The sequence below is a fragment of the Dipteris shenzhenensis genome, chromosome 24 (genome assembly GCF_047967505.1).
Source record: "Dipteris shenzhenensis isolate YYH24624 ecotype China chromosome 24, Dip_SZ_1.0, whole genome shotgun sequence".
NCBI classification, from domain to species: domain Eukaryota; kingdom Viridiplantae; phylum Streptophyta; class Polypodiopsida; order Gleicheniales; family Dipteridaceae; genus Dipteris; species Dipteris shenzhenensis.
In genome coordinates this window covers 46,722,441-46,744,454 of record NC_141619.1, presented here as the reverse complement: position 1 = coordinate 46,744,454, position 22,014 = coordinate 46,722,441, and the positions used below count along the sequence as shown (strand labels likewise).

Below are 22,014 nucleotides of genomic sequence, written 5' to 3'. Positions count from 1 at the left end.
TGTGGCTTTTCATGTGCCTGTCATATATACTTATGGTCTATAGTTTGTGTTGATAATAGACTGTATCTCTGTGTACCATGATTTATTGAACCATCGATGTGATTTTCCTGCCAATATCTGGAGCAGCGTCATTTTGAAAATGTAAGCATATCCAAGTTTAAGGGCTGATTGAAAATACATACGTAAGAAAGTACAGAGCTTACTGAATTGAGCCAAACTTGACGACTCAGAAGAGATCTTCATGTGCTGGCTACTGTCTGAACTACTGTATATGCCAAAACCAACACTCCACACCCCACACCGTTAGAAAAAGACACAAATTGTTCTAGATGATTGTAACTCTATAGGCTATCTGACCCTATTGATAGATTGTTGAGAGTCTAGGGCCCTTGTGTGCAAATGTTCAAGGGTTTCCTTTATTGTCTCCCCCTTTTGGCAAAATTGGGAGCTTAGGATTATTGTTAGGTGGAGAGTGGAAATGCCACTAAGGCCCTGTGGCAGTATTTGTGAAAAATAAACCTTGGTCCCACCCTCTCGTGAAAGCAGCTCTCTTGGCAAGGTTGGTGCATGAGGAGCCCTGAGTCTTGCTCCAAGTGGCCATGAGGGTGTGAATAATGTCCTGCTAAAGAAGTGAGTGATTGAGAGGCAAAAGTGTGTGTCCCATCTATAGCCTTTGTGCATCTGGAGCTGTGTATTTGCCATGTAGTAAGACTAGCAATACTCTCCTAGACCAAATCTATACGAGAGTGAGGTCTATCCATAGATATTGGCATTGCATGTCAGGTGATAAGCTGAGGGACTCCTCTCTGGATCTATGTGGCCTTGTCCGAATTTGCTCCCTCAGACTTGACTATGTGAGCTAGGCTACAGAACCCCAATGGAAGTAGCAACTACCTCTCCTCATCTTGCCAAGCATGTGTGCAAGGCCTTCTCCCTCCCCCACGACTTGGGTCTCGGTAGCAAAACCCATAGTTCGTCAGAACACCAACCCCAGCTCTGATACCATGTTGGCGTGCCACATAGGATATTCCCCTGCCTTCTAGCCACGCAGGCCTCTCCACAGCCCAAGAGAGCGAGCTGGGATGTGAGGAGGGTCTTCAATGACCTCATTGTATACAAGGACCTCCACAATACCACTTTGTATATGTGACTAAGGCTTAAGCTCCCCATGACACGTGAAAACCGCCCTTTCAACCGCTACTTTATGCATGTGACGGGTGACGGCTAACATGTGTATAAGGCAAGGAATGAGTTCAAGGTTTCTTTATTTGATAAGGAAGCTTGATAATGTGAGGATTCCGAAAAGTAAATCGATGTCAGGTCACCTGACTGAGATCGAGGATCTTAGAGAAGAGTTGTTGAATATTGACAAGGATATATCTGACAATTAGCTTGTGTTCACTACTCTAAACTCATTTCTAGAGTCTAATTTGTCTTTTCATACTTCTCTAAATCTGTCCATGAGGGGTAGTTGGGCTGTTCCACTCCCTTTTTAGGAACTAGTTAGACTGTTATTCCATGAAGAATATACAAGAAAGAACATGTCTGTTAACCGCAGTTAACTCTCTTGGTAATAAACCAAGTCTCCCCGACCAAAGTCAGGCTTACTTAACCAGAGTCAAGTATCTTTGACCGTAGTCAATTCTTTGACCATTAAAAGAACTCTTTGAAAACTCTTTAATTATGATCAGATAAATGGTCAACTGTACTTTGACTTAGGATATTTACATTGTGGTGACATCCCCTCGGCTTCTATTCAGTTGACCTCAATTAAAAAGCTTCCTTGTAAACATCCAAAAGCTGTGGATGATCGGACAACATGTCTTCATCCATCCACTTGGCATCCAATGCCGTATAATTCTTGAATTTTACAAGATACGTGTAAAACTCCTTGCCCTGAGAGCCTTTGCGTACAGTATGATAGACAATCTGCTCTGGTTGAAGGACGTCCTCCAGCTCATCCACTTCTGGTGGATTCTCTGATACTGGCTCTGTAGGCTCTGGCCCCTGGAATTTCTTTAGAAGACTCACATGGAATGCATTGTGAATCCTCCAATGCTCTGGCAATGCCAACCTGTATGCAACTTCATTTATTCTTTGTGTAACCCTGAAAGGGCCATAGTACCTGGAAGATAATTTTGCATACACTTTCTGTTTGCCTTTAAACTTGCGGAGCCTAGCTTTCTCGAACTTCAAAAGTACCCAATCCCCTTCCTTGAGATTTAACTGTCTCCTATGCTTATCTGTAGCTCTTTTATGCTTCTGTTGAGACCTTTCAATTGCTGTCCGAACTTGGCTGTAAGCTGTCTGGAGGTCTCTCACAAATTGATCAGCTGCAAATATTTCATCCTTGGTCCTCAGGATAGGTGGCAGAATCACCTTCCCATAAATGACCTCAAAGGGGGCTTTCCCTGTAGAGCTGTGTACTATATTATTGTAAGCAAACTCTACCAATGGTAGGTACTTTCTCAGTCTGAACCTTGGTCACCCACATAGCATTTCAGCATATCCAATGCTGTAAAATTTGCTACTTCACTTTGACCATCTGTCTGGGGATGGAAAGAAGAAGAAAATTTCAGATTTGTCCCCATATTATCAAATAAAGCTCTCCAGAATAGACTGGTCATTTTGGGATCTCGATCACTGACAATGTACTTAGGCATACCATGGTGCTTAAAGATCTGTGCCATGAAAAGCTTAGCCATATGATTTGCTTTTATGGTTTTGCGAACTCAATGGAATGAGCCTGCTTGCTGAATCTATCAATGATAGTCCAAATCCAATCATTCCCTGACTTTGATCTTGGCAAATAAAAAATGAAGTTCATTGTAATACTTTCCCATGGTGCTTGAGGCACGGGAAGAGGCATAAGTAGGCCAGGTGCCTTTCGTCTATCATGCTTAACTTTCTGACACGTAAGGCATTCAGTAACAAACTGATGTATATCTTTCCGCATCCCTGGCCAAAAGAAATACCTCTCTAGAGCTTGAGTTGTTGCTATAATTCCTCGATGTCCAGCATAGGGAGGTGCATGACATTCTTCCAAAATCTTTTTTCTCATCTCTTGAGTGATGCATAGGCAGTCTTCTTTCATAAGATACCCATCTTTCAAGGAATAGTTACTAGTGGATTGCCCCTCTTGCATTTGCTGTAAAATCTCACCAAAATCTGCATCATTAGCATATTGCTCCCTCATATCGTCTAGGTCTTGATGATAAGCAATAGTTACATTGTTGACCTGGGGTCTTCGGGACAAGGCATCTGCCACTCTGTTCCGAACTCCTGGAGTATGGACAATATGAAAATGGTACATTAACAGCATGTTTGCCCATTTCATATGCTTCTCGGAAAGCTTTGTCTGAGTCAAAAAGTATCTCAGACTTTGGTGATCTGTTTTAATTGTAAAATCTGCACCCAAAAGATAATGCTTCCATGTATGGATGGCATGGATTACAGCCAATAACTCTTTCTCATAGATTCCTAGATATCTCTCTGCATCGCGGAGTCTCCTGCTCTCATAGGCCACTACATGACCATTCTGATGCAATGCAGCCCCAACACATTCCCCACAAGCATCACAATCCACATCAAATGGCTGATACAAATCTGGAACTATTAAGATTGGCTCTGTAGTCAGCTTCTCTTTGAGTGTGGTGAAGGCTATCTTTTGAGGTATTCCCCATCTGAAAGCTGCACTTTTCTTAGTAAGATCGTGGAGTGGAGCGGCTATATCCGCAAAATGCCTGATAAATCTTTTGTAGTAAGAACATAGGCCTAGGAAACTTCAAACTTCATGTACATTTTCCAGCTCTGGCCTAGAAAACTTCGAACTTCATGTACATTTTCCAGCTCTAGCCAACTCCGAACTTCATGTACATTTTCCAGCGCTGGCCATCCCTAAATGGCACAGATCTTTGCTGGATCCATCCGTATCCCATCTTTGGACATTATATGCCCCAAATAATGGATTTCTTCCAGGAAGAATTCACTTTTCTTGCTGTTTGCATAGAGCTGATGATTTCTCAGATCTTGAGACACTATAGCAAGATGTTTCTTGTGCTCTTCTTCGGACTTAGAAAAGACAAAAGACAATTATGTCATCGAAGAAGGTACCAGTGAACTGTCTGTAAGGTCAGAAGATACGATCCATCATCCTATTGAAAGTAGTTGGGGCATTTGTCAATCCGAAAGGCATCACCAGATATTCATACAACCCAAAAGTAGTGCGGAACACTGTCTTGTGCACATCCTGAGGCTGTATCCTCACTTGGTGATAGCCACTCTTTAACTCTATCCTGCTGAAAACTGAAGCTCCATTTAACTGATCCAGCACATCATCAATGCGCGGAATAGGGAATGTATTCTTGATGGTCATTTTGTTCAGTGCGCGGTAATCGACGCACATATAGAATGAGCCATCTTTCTTCTGTACTAGTAGTACAGGGAAACAAAAAGGAGAAGAACTGGGCTGAATCAACCCCTTGGACAACAAGTCCTGCACCTGAGTCATAATCTCTTCTCGTTGAGTTGCATTAACTCTCTATGGGGGCCTATTGGGTGGCTCACTGCCAGGAATGAGTTCTATGCCATGATCCTCAGGTCTCTCAAGGGGTAGCTCCCCTGGCAAAGCGTCAGAAAAGCAATCTTTTAAACTTTCAAGAAACTGAAATTTATTCTGATCTGCCTCACTTATTTCAGCATGCATTTCCACATTTCTCTCTTTTACAAAAATCATGTAGCTGAAACTGCAGACTTTATTTTTTTTCCAACAGAACTATTTGATACAATGGGAATAGTTTCCCCTCTATTCCTAGCAACCACACGATGTACTTTGCCCCTATGTACAAACTCCAGCACTCTTTCAGGAAGAGTCAACTTCACTGCCTTGCGATGAAACCAAGGCATACCTAAGACTACATCATGATGTTTCATTGAAGAAATGAAGAAGTCTTCCTGATCTACATAACTCTGTACATGAAGACGGAGCTTCCCTATTAAGGGAGTGACTGGCACAGGGTTCCCACAGAACATCTGATCAGCATCCAAAGCCCTTCCCAACTCCTCCGTCTTTATTCCCAGCCTTAGGGCTAGGTCCTCTGATATGAAGTTATCAATAGCCCCTAGATCAAATAAAATCAGCGCTTGCTGGCCTTTGACTTTTCCCATGATAGCAGCAATTCTCGTTAAGGCATTTGACACCATTCAATGGGACTTTATAGCTTAGACCATGTAGGCTTTGGGATTCGGTAAAAAATTACAGCATGTTATCTTTTGGCTTTATCAGGATAGCAAACAATGCTATTATGCTATAGCCACGCATCCAATGCTTCAATATATTGATCATTTGGCGGCGACAAATATATTACATGGGCTGGAAATTCCTGCAAGTCGCTCATTGGTTGCTTAGGCTTATGCAGATGATTCTTTCTTCATGCCAAAAAACACTCCAAGGGATCTTTCTTCACTAATGCAAGCTCTTTCTTTGTATGGATTGGCTGCTGGCCTACACATTAATTTTCAGAAATCCCATTTGTTGCCATTGCATACCCAGGATTGGCAAAGGCTGCTATGGCCGGGGGAAATTGTTCCGCCAACTCAGTTGATACGTCATCTTGGATATCCTTCAGGTTGGAGCATTACCCGCTGTCAACAGATTGACTGGGTTCTTGCTAAATTGAAGAAAAAACTGGAATATTAGAAATTGGCTACTTGGCCGTTGCATGTCTGACTTCGCATTGTTCAGTCTATTATGGTGGCTTATATTCAGTTTTATTTGCCATTGATTTTTTTTCAATAAGAAGGATTTGTCTTCCTTCATGTCCCCACCATTATGAAAATTTTCTAGCGGTCAAAGCATGGCAAGAAAAGCTTGCGGATTCTTCCAGTACAGAGATTGTGTTCGCCCAAATTGTATGGAGGGTTGAATATTTTTAATATACATGTGCACATTTTAGCTCATAAAGGCAAGGTGATGCTTCAGTTTCTTCAAGATGATCAACCTTGGGCTACTATGATGCGTTCCTTACTGGTTCACATCACCACTCGTGCATTTGGTTTTTGGCAACCCACATAGTGGGGTTTTCTTATGGGCTATATTGAAGGCAAAATCAAAGGTTGCCCTATGGTTTCTCAAATGAAGCATATTCTTTCACACTTGAAGCATATTCTTTCACACTTGGCATGGAATGGAAGAGACTCTTTACAGGGTAACTCTTTTCGAGCTGATAGCATCCAGTGGTCACGGGCTTTCTCTACTCCCTTGGCTTTGTAGGAGCCAAGACGCTCTTATTTTCTTAATTTAAAAGGGATTTCAGTTGTTGCAGATGTTATCATTGATGATGGCATTATTTTATCTTTCCTTTTGGCTGCTGCAAAATATGGTTTGGGCATGTACTATCGTCCAGTATGGCAGGTCATTTCTCGAATGGTTCAGCCATTTCAGCCAGTACCGCCATTAGAGTTTTGAGACATGCTTCAAGATTGGACTCTTCTTCCTATATATTCATCTATTCGTCCTTTAAAGCTGTCTCATATCATAGTCTCTTCTTTATATAAAGTTTTGTTATCACCACCTTTGGGTGTCAGACAGAGCTAATCAGATTTGGGCATTCCATCGTCCACTCAAATGGTGGAGAAAGAGATTAAAGTAGATTTGTCACTCTAAGCTTCCTTTACGCCAACATGTCTTTTTATGGCGAGTTCTGCAAGGGGTTGTACCGTCAGGAGAGTTTTTATCTTGTAGACGTATTGCTCCTGCTATTTGTCATCGGTGTTTAGCTCCCCGGGAATCTGTATCTCATATCTTTTGGAATTGCTCTGAGACACCTAATTTTTTGGGTATTCGTTGCGACAGATTGAGATTGAGATTCTCTCAGGCTGTTTTTGGCAAGCATTTTTGGTTGTTTGGGATATATCCCAAATGGCCAAATTTTGATTTGTTCTTTACCTAGGTTCGCTACTAGGCACTCTGGACTCTCTAGAAAGCTAGAAATCATAGAGTCTTTGGTGATCCAATATTTTCTACTTCTTTTTCCGTCATTCCTTGCAACAATGGCTCTTCGATGGTTTGCAAACTCACTGCATAGATCAGGATGTATATTTTTCCTACATAGACATCTTTGCTTGATGTACTATTTTCGCTTACCAGGTTTTTTTTTCTGGCTAGCTATATTGTAATACAAAGCAATCAAAGATTTCACAAAAAAAGAAAGAAAGTGTGTGTGTGTGTGTGAAAGAGAGAGAGAGAGAGAGAGGTTTTCTTTTGGCGAGTTCTTTTGGGAGTGTCTCCATGTGGACAGCTATTAGCTCATCGACACATTGCTCCTGCACTTTGCCACAGATGCTCTGCTTCTTCAGAGACCGTGCCTCACTTGTTTTGGCATTGTCCGTGCTCTTGTGAGTTTTTTAATCTGCTTCGACAGCGCCTGTGAGTGAGATTCCCATCGGTTTCGTTTGGGAAGTTCTTTTGGCTATTTGGGTTTCATCCATTCAGACCGGAGTTTCATCTTTTCTTCGTTTGGGTTCGCTACTGGGCACTATGGACTTTATGAACATATAGGAATTGTAAAGTCTTTGGTGATCCTACTTTCTCTCTGTTTGGCTTTTTTAGGCGTTCTCTGCAGCAATCTTTCTTTGATTGCTTGCAGACCCACTGCATAGATCATGAGGTCTTTTTCGCATATACTGAAATTTTCAGTTGATGTAATTGTAGCACCTTATTTTGAGGTTGCTACTCATATAATATAATCAATCAAAGATTTCACCCAAAAAAAAAAGTGTGTGTGTGAGAGAGAGAGAGAGGGAGAGAGAGAGAGAGAACAATCTATTAACGTCCGCGGGAGACCTCACGGGTCTATGGAACAAGGTACACACCAAAAAAGTTACAAATACATCTAGGTATCCAGAGAGTTGAGGGAGTGCTCAAGTTTATTTAGATGCATAACTAGCTACTAATTCTATCTTAGAAAAACGGCTTGAATAACATCAGTTTAAGACTGAGAGTCTTTGGGTTTAGATTTGAGAGAGAGAGAGAGAATATTGGAAGTTAGCTACTTGGCCACTACATTTTTAACTTCGTATAGTACAATCTATCTTAGGCTTACCTTTGATGATGTTTGGTAAGAAAGATATTGCATCATTCATGTCTACTCTTATGGAGACATTTGGTGTTCAAAGCATGGCCACAAGAGTATTAGATTACTATCTATGGAGCGCCTTTGTTCGCTGAAGATGCATGGGGTCTCAATATTTTGAATATCCACATACATATTTTGGCACATAAGGGGAAGATGATGCTGGAACAGCCTTGGGCTGCTATGATGTGTCACTTACTTACACTATTGACCACTCATGCTTTTGGGCATTGGCATCCTACCCAATGGGATTTTATTTTGGATATATTGATGGCAGAACTAAGGGATGCGCTTTTGTCACCAAAATGTTTTCAGATTGGAATTCTTTCTCACCTCACATGGCATGGCCACAACTCTCTTGATGGAAATTCTTTGCGTGCTGAGAGTTAGCATTGTCAAAGGTATTTGATTATCCCCTTGCCTTGCACAAATATTATTCATTTCATCTGAAGGGATTCAATTGGTAGGTGATGTGCTTCATACAGATGGTGCTATGTTATCATTTCCACTGGCATTCAGGCAATATAGTTTGGGGCAGCATTATTGGCCCCTTTGACATTATATTTCTCAGATGCTTCAATACTTCTTACCGGTGCCAAAGTTGGAGCTGACTTATCGTCTGACGGATTGGGCCTTACATCCTGAAGGTTCGCTCATGTGTCCACTATTATTGGCCAATGTCTCAATGGCAAGTTTATACAAGTTTTTGTTGCCTCCGCCTTGGATTACAGATCAGGCTAATCATATTTGGTCCACGAATGGCAATGCCAAGTGGTGGCATAAAAGATTGCGGCAACTTTGGAGCTGCAAGCTTCCTCTTCGGCAACAGGTCTTTTATGGAGGATGATACTTGGAGTTATTCCTTTTGGACAACTCGTGGCATGAAGGCACATTGCTCTTGCTGTTTGTCATAGATGCCAAGCTCCACAGGAATCCTTGCTCCATCTTTTTTGGCAGTGTCCTGTCAGTGGCAAATGCACTACTTGCCCATGCAGTAATAACCACTCGCTATACAACCTTAGCGTTCAGTCTTAGCCTTACACGTGCCCACAGGACCTCCGACTATGTGAGGGCATGAATGATGCCGGTCCTTAAGTGGAAATGTATGACGATAGACCAATTGACTCTAGTATTCAAGTTATGACTAACAAGTTCAGACATAAGGAGTCATGGCAACTTTTTGTTGGTCGACAAAAGGTCATTTCCAGGGTACATCTTTATAAGTCTCAGGGTCACCACGCCCAGCCAACATATGACCCGTCAGCCAGGTGGCAAGTGGAAATGTATGACGATAGAGCAATTGACTCTAGTATTCAAATTATGACTAACAAGTTCAGACATAAGGAGTCATGGCAACTTTTTGTTGGTCCACAAAAGGTCATTTCCAGGGTACATCTTTACAAGTCTCAGGGTCTCCACGCCCAGCCAACATATGACCCGTCAGCCAGTTGGCTAGTGTTATGGGTGTGTCTAACTGCAATATCATTGTTGATCTATCTGTTTGGGCCGTGTGACTTAATTAAATATTTTGATGCTTGAAGGGGAGAGATGTGATGTAAAGTATTGATAGCCAACATATGACCCGTCAGCCAGTTGGCTAGTGTTATGGGTGTGTCTAGACTCTAACCGCAATATCATTGTTGATCTATCTGTTTGGGCCGTGTGACAATGTATTTTCTCTTGGAAAATGTAGAGGTTGTACTCATACCTTGCTGATAGTTAATTACAGGTGCTTGCTAGGAGTTGTATTCAGATGCCCTACCTTTCTATCGTTTTCAAGTTTTATTCATGCTCCTTTGCTAGTCGAAGGATAGTTTTTTTATTAAATATTTTGATGCTTGAAGGGGAGAGATGTGATGTAAAGTATTGATCAGTATAGATTGCTGTCAAAATGCTGACCATATTCAATCTCTTTGCATTATGTGAGTGTTCATAGTAGTATGATTTCGCTTGATGGTATATTCTCTAGAAGATGCATTTCTTTATGCCCTCTTTTGGGCATTATGGATTTAAATTTGTGTATGCCCATCCATATTGTAATCCATACTCTGTATAGTGTAGAGAATGACTTGTTTCAATTGTTGCTTATTCTTCTGGATCTCAGTGGGTGCACATGTATGGAGCACTTAGGAGACCTTAGTCTGAACCTTCTGAGGCAGGAAGCAAAAGCTTGCTCACAAAGTTGTCATGTCTGAATTTTGTAGGTTTGGGCATGCCTATCACAATCTTCAGCCTCGTGTGGCTAGAACACTTCTTCATGCCTTTTTGGATCCAAAACGAGCGATGACACAGCACTATGGTGCCATCAAAGGTCTTGCAGCCCTGGGCCCACGTGTGGTATACAGTTCTCTTTTGTGGTTTGTATTTAATGAAACTTGTATGTTTTGCAATATAGACAATGTTTACATGCCATCAATGGACGTTGCTGTTCTATGAACCTGTTACAGTAATGGCTCAATGTTTTAACCCACCAAGGGCCCTAATGAAATTCATGAGAATGTTGTGGTAGCTAGTCCTTGCTGTGCAAGGTGGAGGTCCTGCTTTCTAATCTCATGGGTAACTTTCATAGTTTTGGTGACCATAATATCAAAAGGAAGCTTGTGAACATGCACAAAAAGGTTCTCAAGCTTGTAATAGAAGTTTGATACACTGATTTTTGCAGGTGGGCTTGTTAGTTGTGCCTAACTTGGAAGCGTACCTTCAGCTTTTAACTCCAGAGATGTCATCTGAGACTCAAAAGAATGAAATGAAGCATTATGAAGCAATGCGTGTTTATGGTACTCTGCTGGTGTGTACCTTCTTAGCTGTGATTGTTACTTACTCAATTATGCTTTTTTTAATGTAGTACGGCCCACTCCTGGGTTTCATCATTCCCACACGTGTGCAATCTTTCCCCCTTCCCTTCTTTCCACAAACCACCTCAAAGAAAGAAAAGAAAAGAAGAAAAGAGCCCAAAAGAAAAGAACAGTAAAGACGCGTCATTTAATTTTAAGAAGTGCCTACTGGTGACAATAATTGGATTTGAGAATCACTGTTATTACTGGACTGTAATAAGGGTTTTCTATACTGTTGAAACTTGAAAGGAGCGGTCTACAGTTGTTGGGAAAATTCCCAATATGTCCCGCTTTTCTGCATGTAAAGTTTTCAACAGTGCTACTACCTCACTCTGAAGATTTTACTAAAAGGTTGCGCCATGATGAAGGTTACATGTTTTGAATGTGAACTGCCAGTGTACTCTTCAGTACCCATGGGGCCAAAACTTTTGGCATATATATAACCTATATCAACAGTAACAAACTCCAGAGAAAGAGTCGAAAGTTGAAGGGTTGGATTTTGCATGCCCTCCGCACAAATTCTCCCCCAAATCTCTTTCTGTTCTTAAGCCTGTGAAGTTGAACTAACTTATGTCATCTTGTTGGCGTGGTGATACTCGCAAAGGGGCGTATAGAGTTTGTTTCTTGTATGTTTGTATTTAGTTTCTAACCTTGTTTTTAAATCCAGAATGCAGTGGGGCTTTTCACGTCTTCCAAACTAAAGTCCTGTGCTACCTTTCTTTCAACACGTGTTTGGGACCCAAAAGGCAAAGGCAAGATTGCAACAACGTTACACAAATCAGGTGCTTTTTCAGTTAATCACTCCAAATTTGAGTCCCACGTATTCTGAATTTCAAAGCACTAACAGTTGCATCTTTGTTGGATTATTGCAGATCGCATGTCCAATTCCTCTTCTATATCACAACTTACAAGCCCATCAAGGAAACGGATGATTGATTCCAACATCTCACCCATGCTGCAAAAGAAACTGATGACTGAAAGCTCATCGATGTCAACTTCTGAATTGCAGTCAGGAGACCTGGAGTCTGGTAAAATCAGCGGCGGAAAACACGTAGATGATGCAGTAAGTGATGTGGGCAGGAGAGAAATGGATCGGTCACCCGAACATGAGAGAGCCTGCCACACCTTAGCTGAAGCTTGGAAAGAGGATGCTGATCATGGTCCTCTTCTTGCATCTTTAATTGATTTATTTGGTGAGGGGCTACTCCCCTTTGTACCTCAAACTGAGCTCTCTATTTTCATATGATGGTTTATGGTATATGGAGAGGAAATATTGTGTGCTTGTTAGCAAAGGAAAACCTTGCAGGTCTTGGAAGAGAGAGGATGTGTTTAAGAGAGAAAACAATGACTATTTAGGCTAAATGCATGATCAGAGGGTATAAAGTTGCAAACTGAAGCGGCGTTGAAGGTGCCTTATGTTGAAATAGAAATTTGGGACCTAGTTGTAGAGGAATGATATGATGTTTCCATCTAAAGATTGGTGGGGTTTCATGATGAGCTGGATGGTCTGTTGTAGGGATCCAAACCAGAGAGAGCGTGGAATTTCATGGTGAAAGAAAGAAAAGAAAGAAATTTTATTAGAGTCTTCGGAAGACCGATGGGTCTATGAGACTGGAAGAAAACCTGAAACAAATCACAGTAAGGGTGGAGCTACTGAAACGAGCATCATCACCCGTGCTGAATCCTAAGTCTGATCATACATAATCAAATACATCTGGGTGTAACAATGAAAAGAAAAAGATTGGAGTGGAGCGGAATCCTCCGTATGTCATGTCGCCCTGGCTGGTGCATAGCCGGTGATGGGACGCTGGTGCCCGTCAAGGGGTGCCGTGTGTCTTGGTCTCTGGGACAAGGCTTGATGCAAGACCAGAGCCACCATGACTCCCGTGGGATGTATCCCGGGGCTAAACAATGACGGGAGGTCCCCCAGAGTGATCTTTGTGTCCCCTCAATGTTTCGTGTGTCGTGCTGCGATCATCGGGTCGGGGTCTCTGTCACGTCTGCAGCTAGAGACTGGACGATCAATGTCACTCGATGGGAAGAACTCTGTGATCCTGCTCTGAGGGGTGTTTGATGATGTGGCCAAGCCCTGTCGCCTGAGTAAGCACTCTCTGTGTCGGACCTCCTCGTGAATTAAGGCAGCGAGGCATCTTTGATCTGGGTAGGCGAGGAATCTAGAAAGGAGCCCGGAGCCGTCTCTGAAGAGATAGTGGTAGCGACCTCGGATCTCGTAGTACACTGGGCACCTGAAAATAAAATGCACCTCCGACTTAACCTCCTGACAGTCGCACAATATGCATAAGCGATGCTCCCTAGGAATCCCCTCTGCTCTGCCGCTCTCTATGCGGAGGCGGTGTGATGATACCCGAAACTGTCCGATGGAGATCCATAGTGAGTGAGGCATATGAAGCTCAGTGTACCCCGGTGGTGTGATGAATCCCTCCTCTGAAATACGAAGATAGTAATCTCTGTAGAAACTCAGCTTCACTGGAAGCTCCCTCGGCTCCAACCAAGTCCTAAAGGTGTGTAGCTGCAGGAGATCCTCTCGAATGACCTAGTTGGTGTGTGGCCCGATCGAGATGGTGGGTGGGAGTACCGGAGGGGCATCTAAACTGTACTGAAAAGAAGGTATCCTATCGATGTGAAACCCTAGTCTCACAAACCATCTGTGAGTCCGTGCATACCAGCATCGCTTGTCTCCCTCTGCTGCCAACCTCATAGAGGAATCGAGAGCCAACCATGGCAACCTCTGTCTCCCTGATGTGCAGTCCCCATATGATCTAACCGGGTGTAGATATGTGATGGTCTGAAAGGTTGCATCTAGCTGGAGTGGAGAAGCACCAAACTCGGCCTGAATGATGTGATGTGGTACAGACAGTTTCCCCCGGATCATCCGTGAGAGCATGAGGATTTGCAGGCGCTCCACCCGTGTCCACTCTATCTCTGACATGTCAGGCCCCCAACAAGGGCTGCCATACATACCGGCTGGTCGGAGCAAGGAGTCGAAGAGAAGAGCCTTGGTCTGAGGGTCTTGGAAGTGGGAGTGGAAGCATTGTCTCTCTAGCCGAGCTCGTGAGGCGTATCCCCTACTCAGTCTGGCCTGCATCGTTCGTCTCATCCTGAAAATCGGGCCGGAGAAGATGACCCCTAAGTGAGTGTATGAGGATACGATCTCAACTGGTGACCCACCGAAAGTGAACTGCTTCCGTTGCATGTTTGCTCGAGAGGTGTTAAAGATCATGAGTTGGTCTTGCCAAGGTTGACCTCCAAATCATGGAATAAACAAAAAGCCTGCAGTGCATCCAGGTGTCGTTGGAGCCCCTTGGGTGTGGACAAGAGTGCCACGTCATTTGCATAAAGACTGATGATGATCCCAGCAAGTGAGCAACCGGTCCCTCTGAATGCCCCCATGAAAGTCTCAAGCTCATCGATGTAGAGGCCAAACAGTGTTGGTGATAAGGGACAACCCTGTTTGACCCCTATGGTACTCAAGATCTCATCTGTCCAACCTGCGCCTATCCAAACTCGGCCTGAGACTCTCTCATAAAGTGCCATGACTGCCCAGATGATCTCCTGATCAAATCCCTGTGTCTGTAGGCGTGTGATGAGACGAGCTCGAGGTAGTGTGTGAAAGGCTTTGCGAAAATCCACAAAGCAGCAATGTACCCTTTCCTTCCATGATGTGGCCTCCTCAATGACACTCCTGAGTGTGATATGTGATCCATAGTCCCATGGTCTCGCCTGAAACCAGCCTGACCCTCTACTCTGAGCCCTCTCATCTCTGCGAACAGGCTGACCGACGCATCCAATACAGCTGCATAGATCTTGGACATTACATGTCCAATCATGATAGTCCTATTACTCAGGTCCATGGGATCCCCTGCCTTGTGGATGGGGGTGATGGTGTTGAGTGTCCAAGTGCGGGGGAAGCCAAGGCAAACAGCGTCATTGAATAGCTTTGCTAGGATCGGGGCTAACGTGTCGATCCGTTGATCCTTAGCTAGCCATTGTCCCTCGTGATCCTTAGCTAGCCATTGTGCAGTTTCAATGTCGCGTCCTTGACTCCCCCTCTGGTGAACAACGTGCAAGTGGTGGGGCGAGGTGTGTGTATGAGATCTGGAGTGGGCTGGTTTGGGACATCATAAAGATGGTGTGCATACGTGTGCCAGACTCTCGTGTCGGTGAGGGGTGATGGAGACCTACGCTCAAGGAATCTCCGCCAAAAATCCTTAGAGTTGTTGCTGTACAAGATGTTCAGCAGCTCCTCATTTCGATGAAGAAATGTCTGCTTCTTCCGACATACGAGACGTCGGTACTTGCGTACTATGTCTGGTGTGTTCGAGAGGTGACATCTGGTTTCAAGTCGGAGCTGTCGGCGATAAGCCTTGCACTCCATATCGTACCAGTTGTTGCAGGGTACAGAACCAAGAGAGAGTTGGATGGTCTGTTATAGGGATCCAAACCAGAGAGAGCCCTAATATTACAAAATTTTCAAAATACTTGATTCCCAATCTTTGCTTCTTTGCTTTTTGAATCATTTTGAAGAATATTTATTAGTTGATTACGAGTATTAAAGGGTGGTCTTTTTTTAACTCGTATTGCTGTATGAATTTAGAACTCTGGTGGTGTTTAAATTGTTCTCATTCTGCCAACAAAAGACAGACCTACATTTGGATCAAAGAACCAGCTTGGAAGAGTTATGCTGACAAGATGTTGTCATATCATTCTAAGAAATTTTAATTGAGATGGCAACGCACAGGATCAGCCAAGAGAAGAAAGAAAAAGAAAGAAAATTTATTAAAGTCTTCGGAAGACCGATGACTATGAAAAACCTGATACAAACGAGCTGTGGTAGTGGAGTCTACTAAACGAGCATGCACACCAATGCAAAATGCAAAAAATGCAGAATGTTAGTACCGAGTCCTAAGTACAAGGTAGTCATGTCGATGGTTGACTGACTATATATCAATCTCAGCATCATCATCATCATCAGCAGCAGGACATCAGGATGGATGAGGCAATGGAGGCATGAAGTCGGCAATAGAGTGTTGTCGGTCACTCAAAGGCGCAGTCCTGGCAGGTCTCGTGGTCGTAGCTCTGCGTCTAACCAGGGCTACTGTGACCCCCGTCGGTTGGGCTCCAACTCTAAACAAGGAGGGATGTCCCCAAGTGTGATTTGTGTGTCAACCCTCTGTCTGAGTTGTCGGGTCATAGGCTCCGGGTTACGGTCATGTCAAGGCCTCGTCTCGTGGGGGTCCATGTGATCTGAACTCCGTGATAGAGCTCTGAGAGGGATCAGCCGAGGAAGAAGTCTGCTCTTGTCTCCATGCTCGGAGTATCCTCTCGCGCGGTGTCTGAGTACCTTATGAATGAAACCTGTCAAACACCGTTGGTCTGGGTAGAAGAGAAAATGGGTCAAAATCTCGTAGCTATATCTGAAAAGGTAGTAGAAACGCCCTCGGATCTCATAGTAAACATGACACCTACAGATGAAATGCTCCTCTGTCTCAACCTCCTGCATGTCACACAGTGTGCATATGTGCCTCTCCATAGGTAGTCGCTCTGCTGTGCTGCTCTCGATTCAAAGTATGTGTGAAGAGACCCGGAACTATCCAAGAGAGATCCTCAGCGAGTGGGATAGGTGAATCTGAACTCCGTGATAGAGCTTCTAGAAGGATTAGCCGAGGAAGAAGTCTGCTACTGTCTCCGTGCTCGAAGTATCCTCTCGCGGTGTCTGAGTACCTTATGAATGAAACTTGCCAAACACCGCTGGTCTGGGTAGAAGAGAAAACGGGCCAAAATCCCATAGCTATCTCTGAAGAGGCAGTAGAAACGCCCTCAGATCTCATAGTAAACAGGACACCTGAAGATGAAATGCTCCTCTGTCTCAACCTCCTGCATGTCACACATTGTGCATATGCGCCTCTCCTTAGGTAGTCGCTATGCTTTGCTGCTCTCGATTCGAAGTCTGTGTGAAGAGACCCGGAACTATCCAAGAGAGATCCTCAGCGAGTGGGGTAGGTGAATCTGCGTGTATCCTGGTGGGTCAATAAAACCCTCCATTATGATATGTAAGAAGTGATCTCTGTAGAAGCTAAGCTTCACTGGGAGTTCACTCGGTTTCAACCAGGTCCGAAATGTGTGTAGCTGTAATAGATCCTCATCGATAACCTAGTTGACCTCGTGTGATAGGAGGGGAGAAAACGGAGCATCCATGCTGTACTGGAAGGGAGGTAGTCTATCCATGCGGAGCTCCAGTTGCTCAAACCATCTCTCTGTGTGGTCCCCTCCTGCTGCAAGTGCCATTGAAGAGGACACAGCTATCCATGGTAGCCTGCTACGCCCAAAGGTGAAATCCCCATATTCCCTTATTCGGTACAGATGGAGGGGAGAGAAGAGAGAAGAGGGAGGGGAAGATGGCCGAGGGGGGGGATTGATCCTCATTGTTTTGGTTTTGGGGTGGGGTCCTTTGCTGTGTTTTTCATGCAGGTCTTCTTTTTTGGCATCCATCTACTTGAATGGTTCCCCTCCCTGTAGTTCAAAGTTTTAAGCACCAAGTAGCACAGGTTGTATCTGTGCTTACCTGCTGCTAAAGAATGGAGATCCAATTTATGTTCAGCCTGGCAGTGTCCTTTGCACAGCCCTCCTTTATGCATGCTGACATTCGTTGGCCTTGGTTCAAATGGTCTTCAGAGGTCTTCTTTCTCATGTATTGATGGCCTGTCATCGCCTTCACAAAGGGCTTTATGGGGCTCCTTTCTTTCCTAATACTTGTTTCAGGTTCTCTTTTATTCAGAAAGCTTTATTGACCCCAATCATGTTTGTGCAGACACTCATTGGGTGATGGGCAATAGAGCCTCCTTTCTCTTGGGATGCTGGGGTGAACTTTTTGTTTTTTTCATGATGTTAGAGTCTCATGCTTTTCAGTAGGCCTTGCATTATTTTATTTTATTTTAGAGTAGTGAATTATAATTACGAGTCTAGCTACTTGTATGACATCCTTAGGACTTGGCATTCTGTCATCTCTCCTTAGCATGTCTTTCAAAACGATCTTCTGTCACCACATTTCTCCTGCTTGGTATTTTACAAGCCCTGTGCATCACACCTTAGAATAATGCCGAAATGTATTCCATCTTTTCAAAATACAATGGACGTGGATCATAGGCTCACAAGACAAGGCACTCAACACAGGCAATGTATTTGTGCTTTGAATCTTGGAAAATAAAGGGTTGAGAGTCGTTCATGTGGATGGGTGGGTGTTTTAGTTCACATGTGCGTGTACATGTGTGAATGCTAGATACCCATAGTGTGGGAGAAAGAGAGCTAGTGGGGTTTCTTGAGCTCTCCTTGAGCCACATGTCCTAAATTTAGGCCGTTTGTTTGGTTTGATCGGATCGGCTATGATATAAGCTTTTACTAATTATTGTAAACATAGGTTCGTGATGAAAAGCATGCTTTTGGAAAGCAAGCTCCCAATAATCCAGACAAGCTTATTCATGTCCTCGGTGCAACATCCTAGTTAAATCCGTATATACATCCCTTCCCTCCGCGTTTCTGCACAATCAGATCTCTGCCTGACTGCTGTGATAGCCATCCCCTCCCATAGCCCCCCACCATGCAGATCTTGCTGAAGATGTTCACCAGCGGGACTATCACCCTACAACTCGGGAGAAATTTTTCATGTTAGGATTCCAAAGTTTCAACAGGCTTTTCTCTGCGGGTTCAAAATCAAATCCCAGGAGTGAATTCAGCTCCCGTCTCGTTTCATGAATCACGGCAGATGCTGCAATACCGAAGTTAGAGCCGAGAGCTTGAGCTTTTGAATGTTGACGCGGTTTAGTTGGGATTGTGCAGCTAAAGTGTTCGATGCGGAAGAAGTAGTGGGCTTTAGCCTGGTCACTTTGAATTCCTTCGAATGGTGAGTTTGTGCTATATGGTCATCTATGCAATTTGTTTTTGCTGCAATCCTTTTGCTTGTCTCTTTGGCCATCGTTTGATAGCTCGATGAGTGGAGCTAGCACAAGATTACATTATGGGCAGTGGCCTGGCTTTGCTACAATGGAAACGCATGAACATTTCAATTGTAGAAGCATGTGCATTGCATCATGAGAAGGCGCAAATCAAGGTCAGGATAATCTATGGAAGTTTCTCGCCAGACCGTGCTTCTCCATGGAGGTCTTTGTGGTTGAACTTCGTCAAGTAGATCCTCGGCATGATCGGGCTCTTCCCCAGCATATGAAAGCAGGGGGATTCTCCAACAGACAGCGTGCTCTCGACCTTCGCTGAACTTTAGGATAATAGCTAGGAGGATTCGAAAAGCATTACGGCATCAAGATCTCCACTGCAATGATTCTTACTAGCCCATGTTGTGGCGATTTCACCCAGAAGGTAATGAGCCACCCCTACGGCATGTCATTGTACAATACTTAGAGCCCTTGGCTCGATAGCAGGAGCAACTTTCGATTTATTATGGGCCCGAACAGTCGATTCGACGAGTTCTTGCCGATATCCACGGCCAGTGAATGGGAACGTCAGACTGAAAGCCCAAACATAATGAGCACTTGGGAATAAATCCAGGAGACACTATCTGACTAGCGTGCTTAACTCCAAACCTGCATGTTCGCCCGAACGTAGACAACGTGCAACATTTGGGGACGAAACGAAATGTGATGTGTGGAGGAACTGCACTTTCTGCAAGCACTCCACTCCATAAAGTTTTGAGGACGTAACGGGAGAATTCGTGGTTTTTCGTTCCGCTCTTTGTTTCGTGCGTTAGGTGTGCCTCCTACTGTCCCTTGGAGGGCACCTCTATGTTACGCTCTAGGAGCTTCGGTTCCTTCAAAAGGAAGCTTCATTCTCTTCATGAGAATTGCCTCTTGCCTATGAAATTGTTTATTATTATTTCCCTTGATGAAAGGATCATTCGGCTCATCATTGCGACACTCAATTGTGCATGAACGACAAGCTGAAGGACAAACCGATTGCCAAAATTGCCAAAATCATAAAGGTGTGAAGGACAAGCTAAATGACAAAGTGAGTGCACTCTTATGATATCTTTGAGAGCCAAAATTAACTTAAACCTCCATAGTTACATGTAACATAATACAGAACGTTAACTAAAATGTGCTCCACGACAAGGACATCAACCTAGCAAAATATTGCTCGAAATATCCCTACATAGACGCATTATGTACCAACTTTCTTGATAGCAGTCAACTAAACATTCAGGCAAACACCTTGGCAATTTATAAGATGCAGCTTTATCGGGCCGCTCCGTGCCACCTCAGAGTTGTGGTATTGAGCTATGCTTAACTACTGAGCTAGGATTCACAAACACCAGCTAATTGAAGTGTGTCGAAAAGTAGATCTGTATTGCCCACAAGTTGTGGAAACGACAACAAACAAATCGAGCTCACGATTCAAAAATACCTTAAACTTGCACCAACCAAGAAATCTAGACTTCAGTTTTGCCTATTCACAAGGAACAGGAAGAGAGCCATGGATGAGAATACCTCAAAGATATTCATGAGGAGAAGGAATACGATTGTGATGCACAATACATGTGAAGAGTCACCGCAATCTACAAGGTGGACAAACAAGGTTGCAATCAACAAGCCTTGGACTATTAGGCCCAAGAGCTAGTGATAGATATGGCTACAGTAACTACGGCATCTGCTTCTCTCTTTCACATGGCTCATCACCCGACTACGAGTTGGAAGTCTATCAAAATGATCTAAGACCATGGATTTTGTGATTAAGTTTGGGTGCAGGTTAAAATAAGAGTCTTTGAAAAGATGTGGGCTTTACGATCAATATGTAGAAATTTGATAGAAATTTGATTACGGCTACTGACATCGAGGTAATATGCCAATATCTTATTCATTCACGAGACTTATTATCAGCATTATCTTCGCACCCAGGAAAAGGCATGTTTCCTCGGATTATAACTCTGGAAAAGAAAGGGCATCGCCTCCCCATCCACATAGTGTATGTGGTTATAATAATTATATCTTATATATTATCATACAAATATTTTTTATTGCTTGTCCATTCAAAATTGCTTATTTTCAACTTGAATTCTTACAACATTCCTCTCTTTTGATGCATGTCATTGATGCGAGGGAGTAAGGGAATCCAAGTTGGATGCAAGATCGAAATATATCGACACCTTTATTCATATGATTGTAGTCCATGTGACAATATTATATAAAGTGCACGGAGGATCAATTATTTTATTGCCTTATTCATGTATTTGTTGGACTTCAGCTTCCAAAATATGAATATCATGAAATCAATAATTAATCACCACCCCGACATTTGCGGGGAGAATTGGGTCCAAACGGAACTTGTGTTATGTCTCATGTCCACATACTTACTCATTCACTTTTTTCCTTTAAAAATTAGTAGGATTTAGGTTCAATTTCGAGCTAGTAGTTACGTGCGTCACGTTGGAAAGGCTGCCTGCGGCACATCTAGTTTTAAGAATCAAGTGTTGACATACCTTGATGTGCCTAAAATAACTCTTCTAATGGAAAAGCACCCACATTGGGCTAGGTAGCTTTATTTAATTTTTTTGAAATCTCAAGCCCAAAGCAGAAACATATGCTTGTTACATAGTTTTAAGGCAATGTGTTCGACTAAATATCCACCTTATGTAGAGGGAGACCTGGTGTAGCCTTCGTTGGCTTTGAACAAAATGTTCAGCTTCCAAAATTGCAAGAAGAAAAAGTGGAGGTTCATGTCATAATTGTTTACATTGGTAGGAGAGGCAATCTTTGAATAATCTCACCTAGGTTAGATGGATCTTAACTCTTAGCATTGGATTTGCAAAGGCATTATCAACTAGTCATGCATGTATTCTTCCCAAAAATTTTGGAGCATAACCTTAGAGTTTGATACCAGAAAGGTAATTCTTTTCACACAAATTTACCACTTAATCAATTGGAGAAGAAGAGCATAATCACACCACAAGAACGACAGCAGACTAGGTACAATCTCCCCCTCCTAGATGAGTGGCTCACGCTTCCTCATCTAGAGTATTTATGATA

At 43.3% G+C, this 22,014-nt stretch overlaps 1 protein-coding gene across 1 annotated transcript in view; it reads left to right on the top strand.

Moving 5' to 3' along the window:
* Positions 1-12,395, top strand: part of LOC147886684 (transcription initiation factor TFIID subunit 6-like) — a 71,048-nt gene extending 58,653 nt beyond the window's left edge. The window contains exons 9-12 of the mRNA XM_087395151.1: positions 10,337-10,469; positions 10,795-10,920; positions 11,634-11,748; positions 11,839-12,395. Coding sequence (XP_087251277.1) covers positions 10,337-10,469; positions 10,795-10,920; positions 11,634-11,748; positions 11,839-12,212 — 748 coding nt within the window. The 3' untranslated portion in view covers positions 12,213-12,395. The remainder of the gene's footprint in view (positions 1-10,336; positions 10,470-10,794; positions 10,921-11,633; positions 11,749-11,838) is intronic.
* Positions 12,396-22,014: the final 9,619 nt, after the last annotated feature.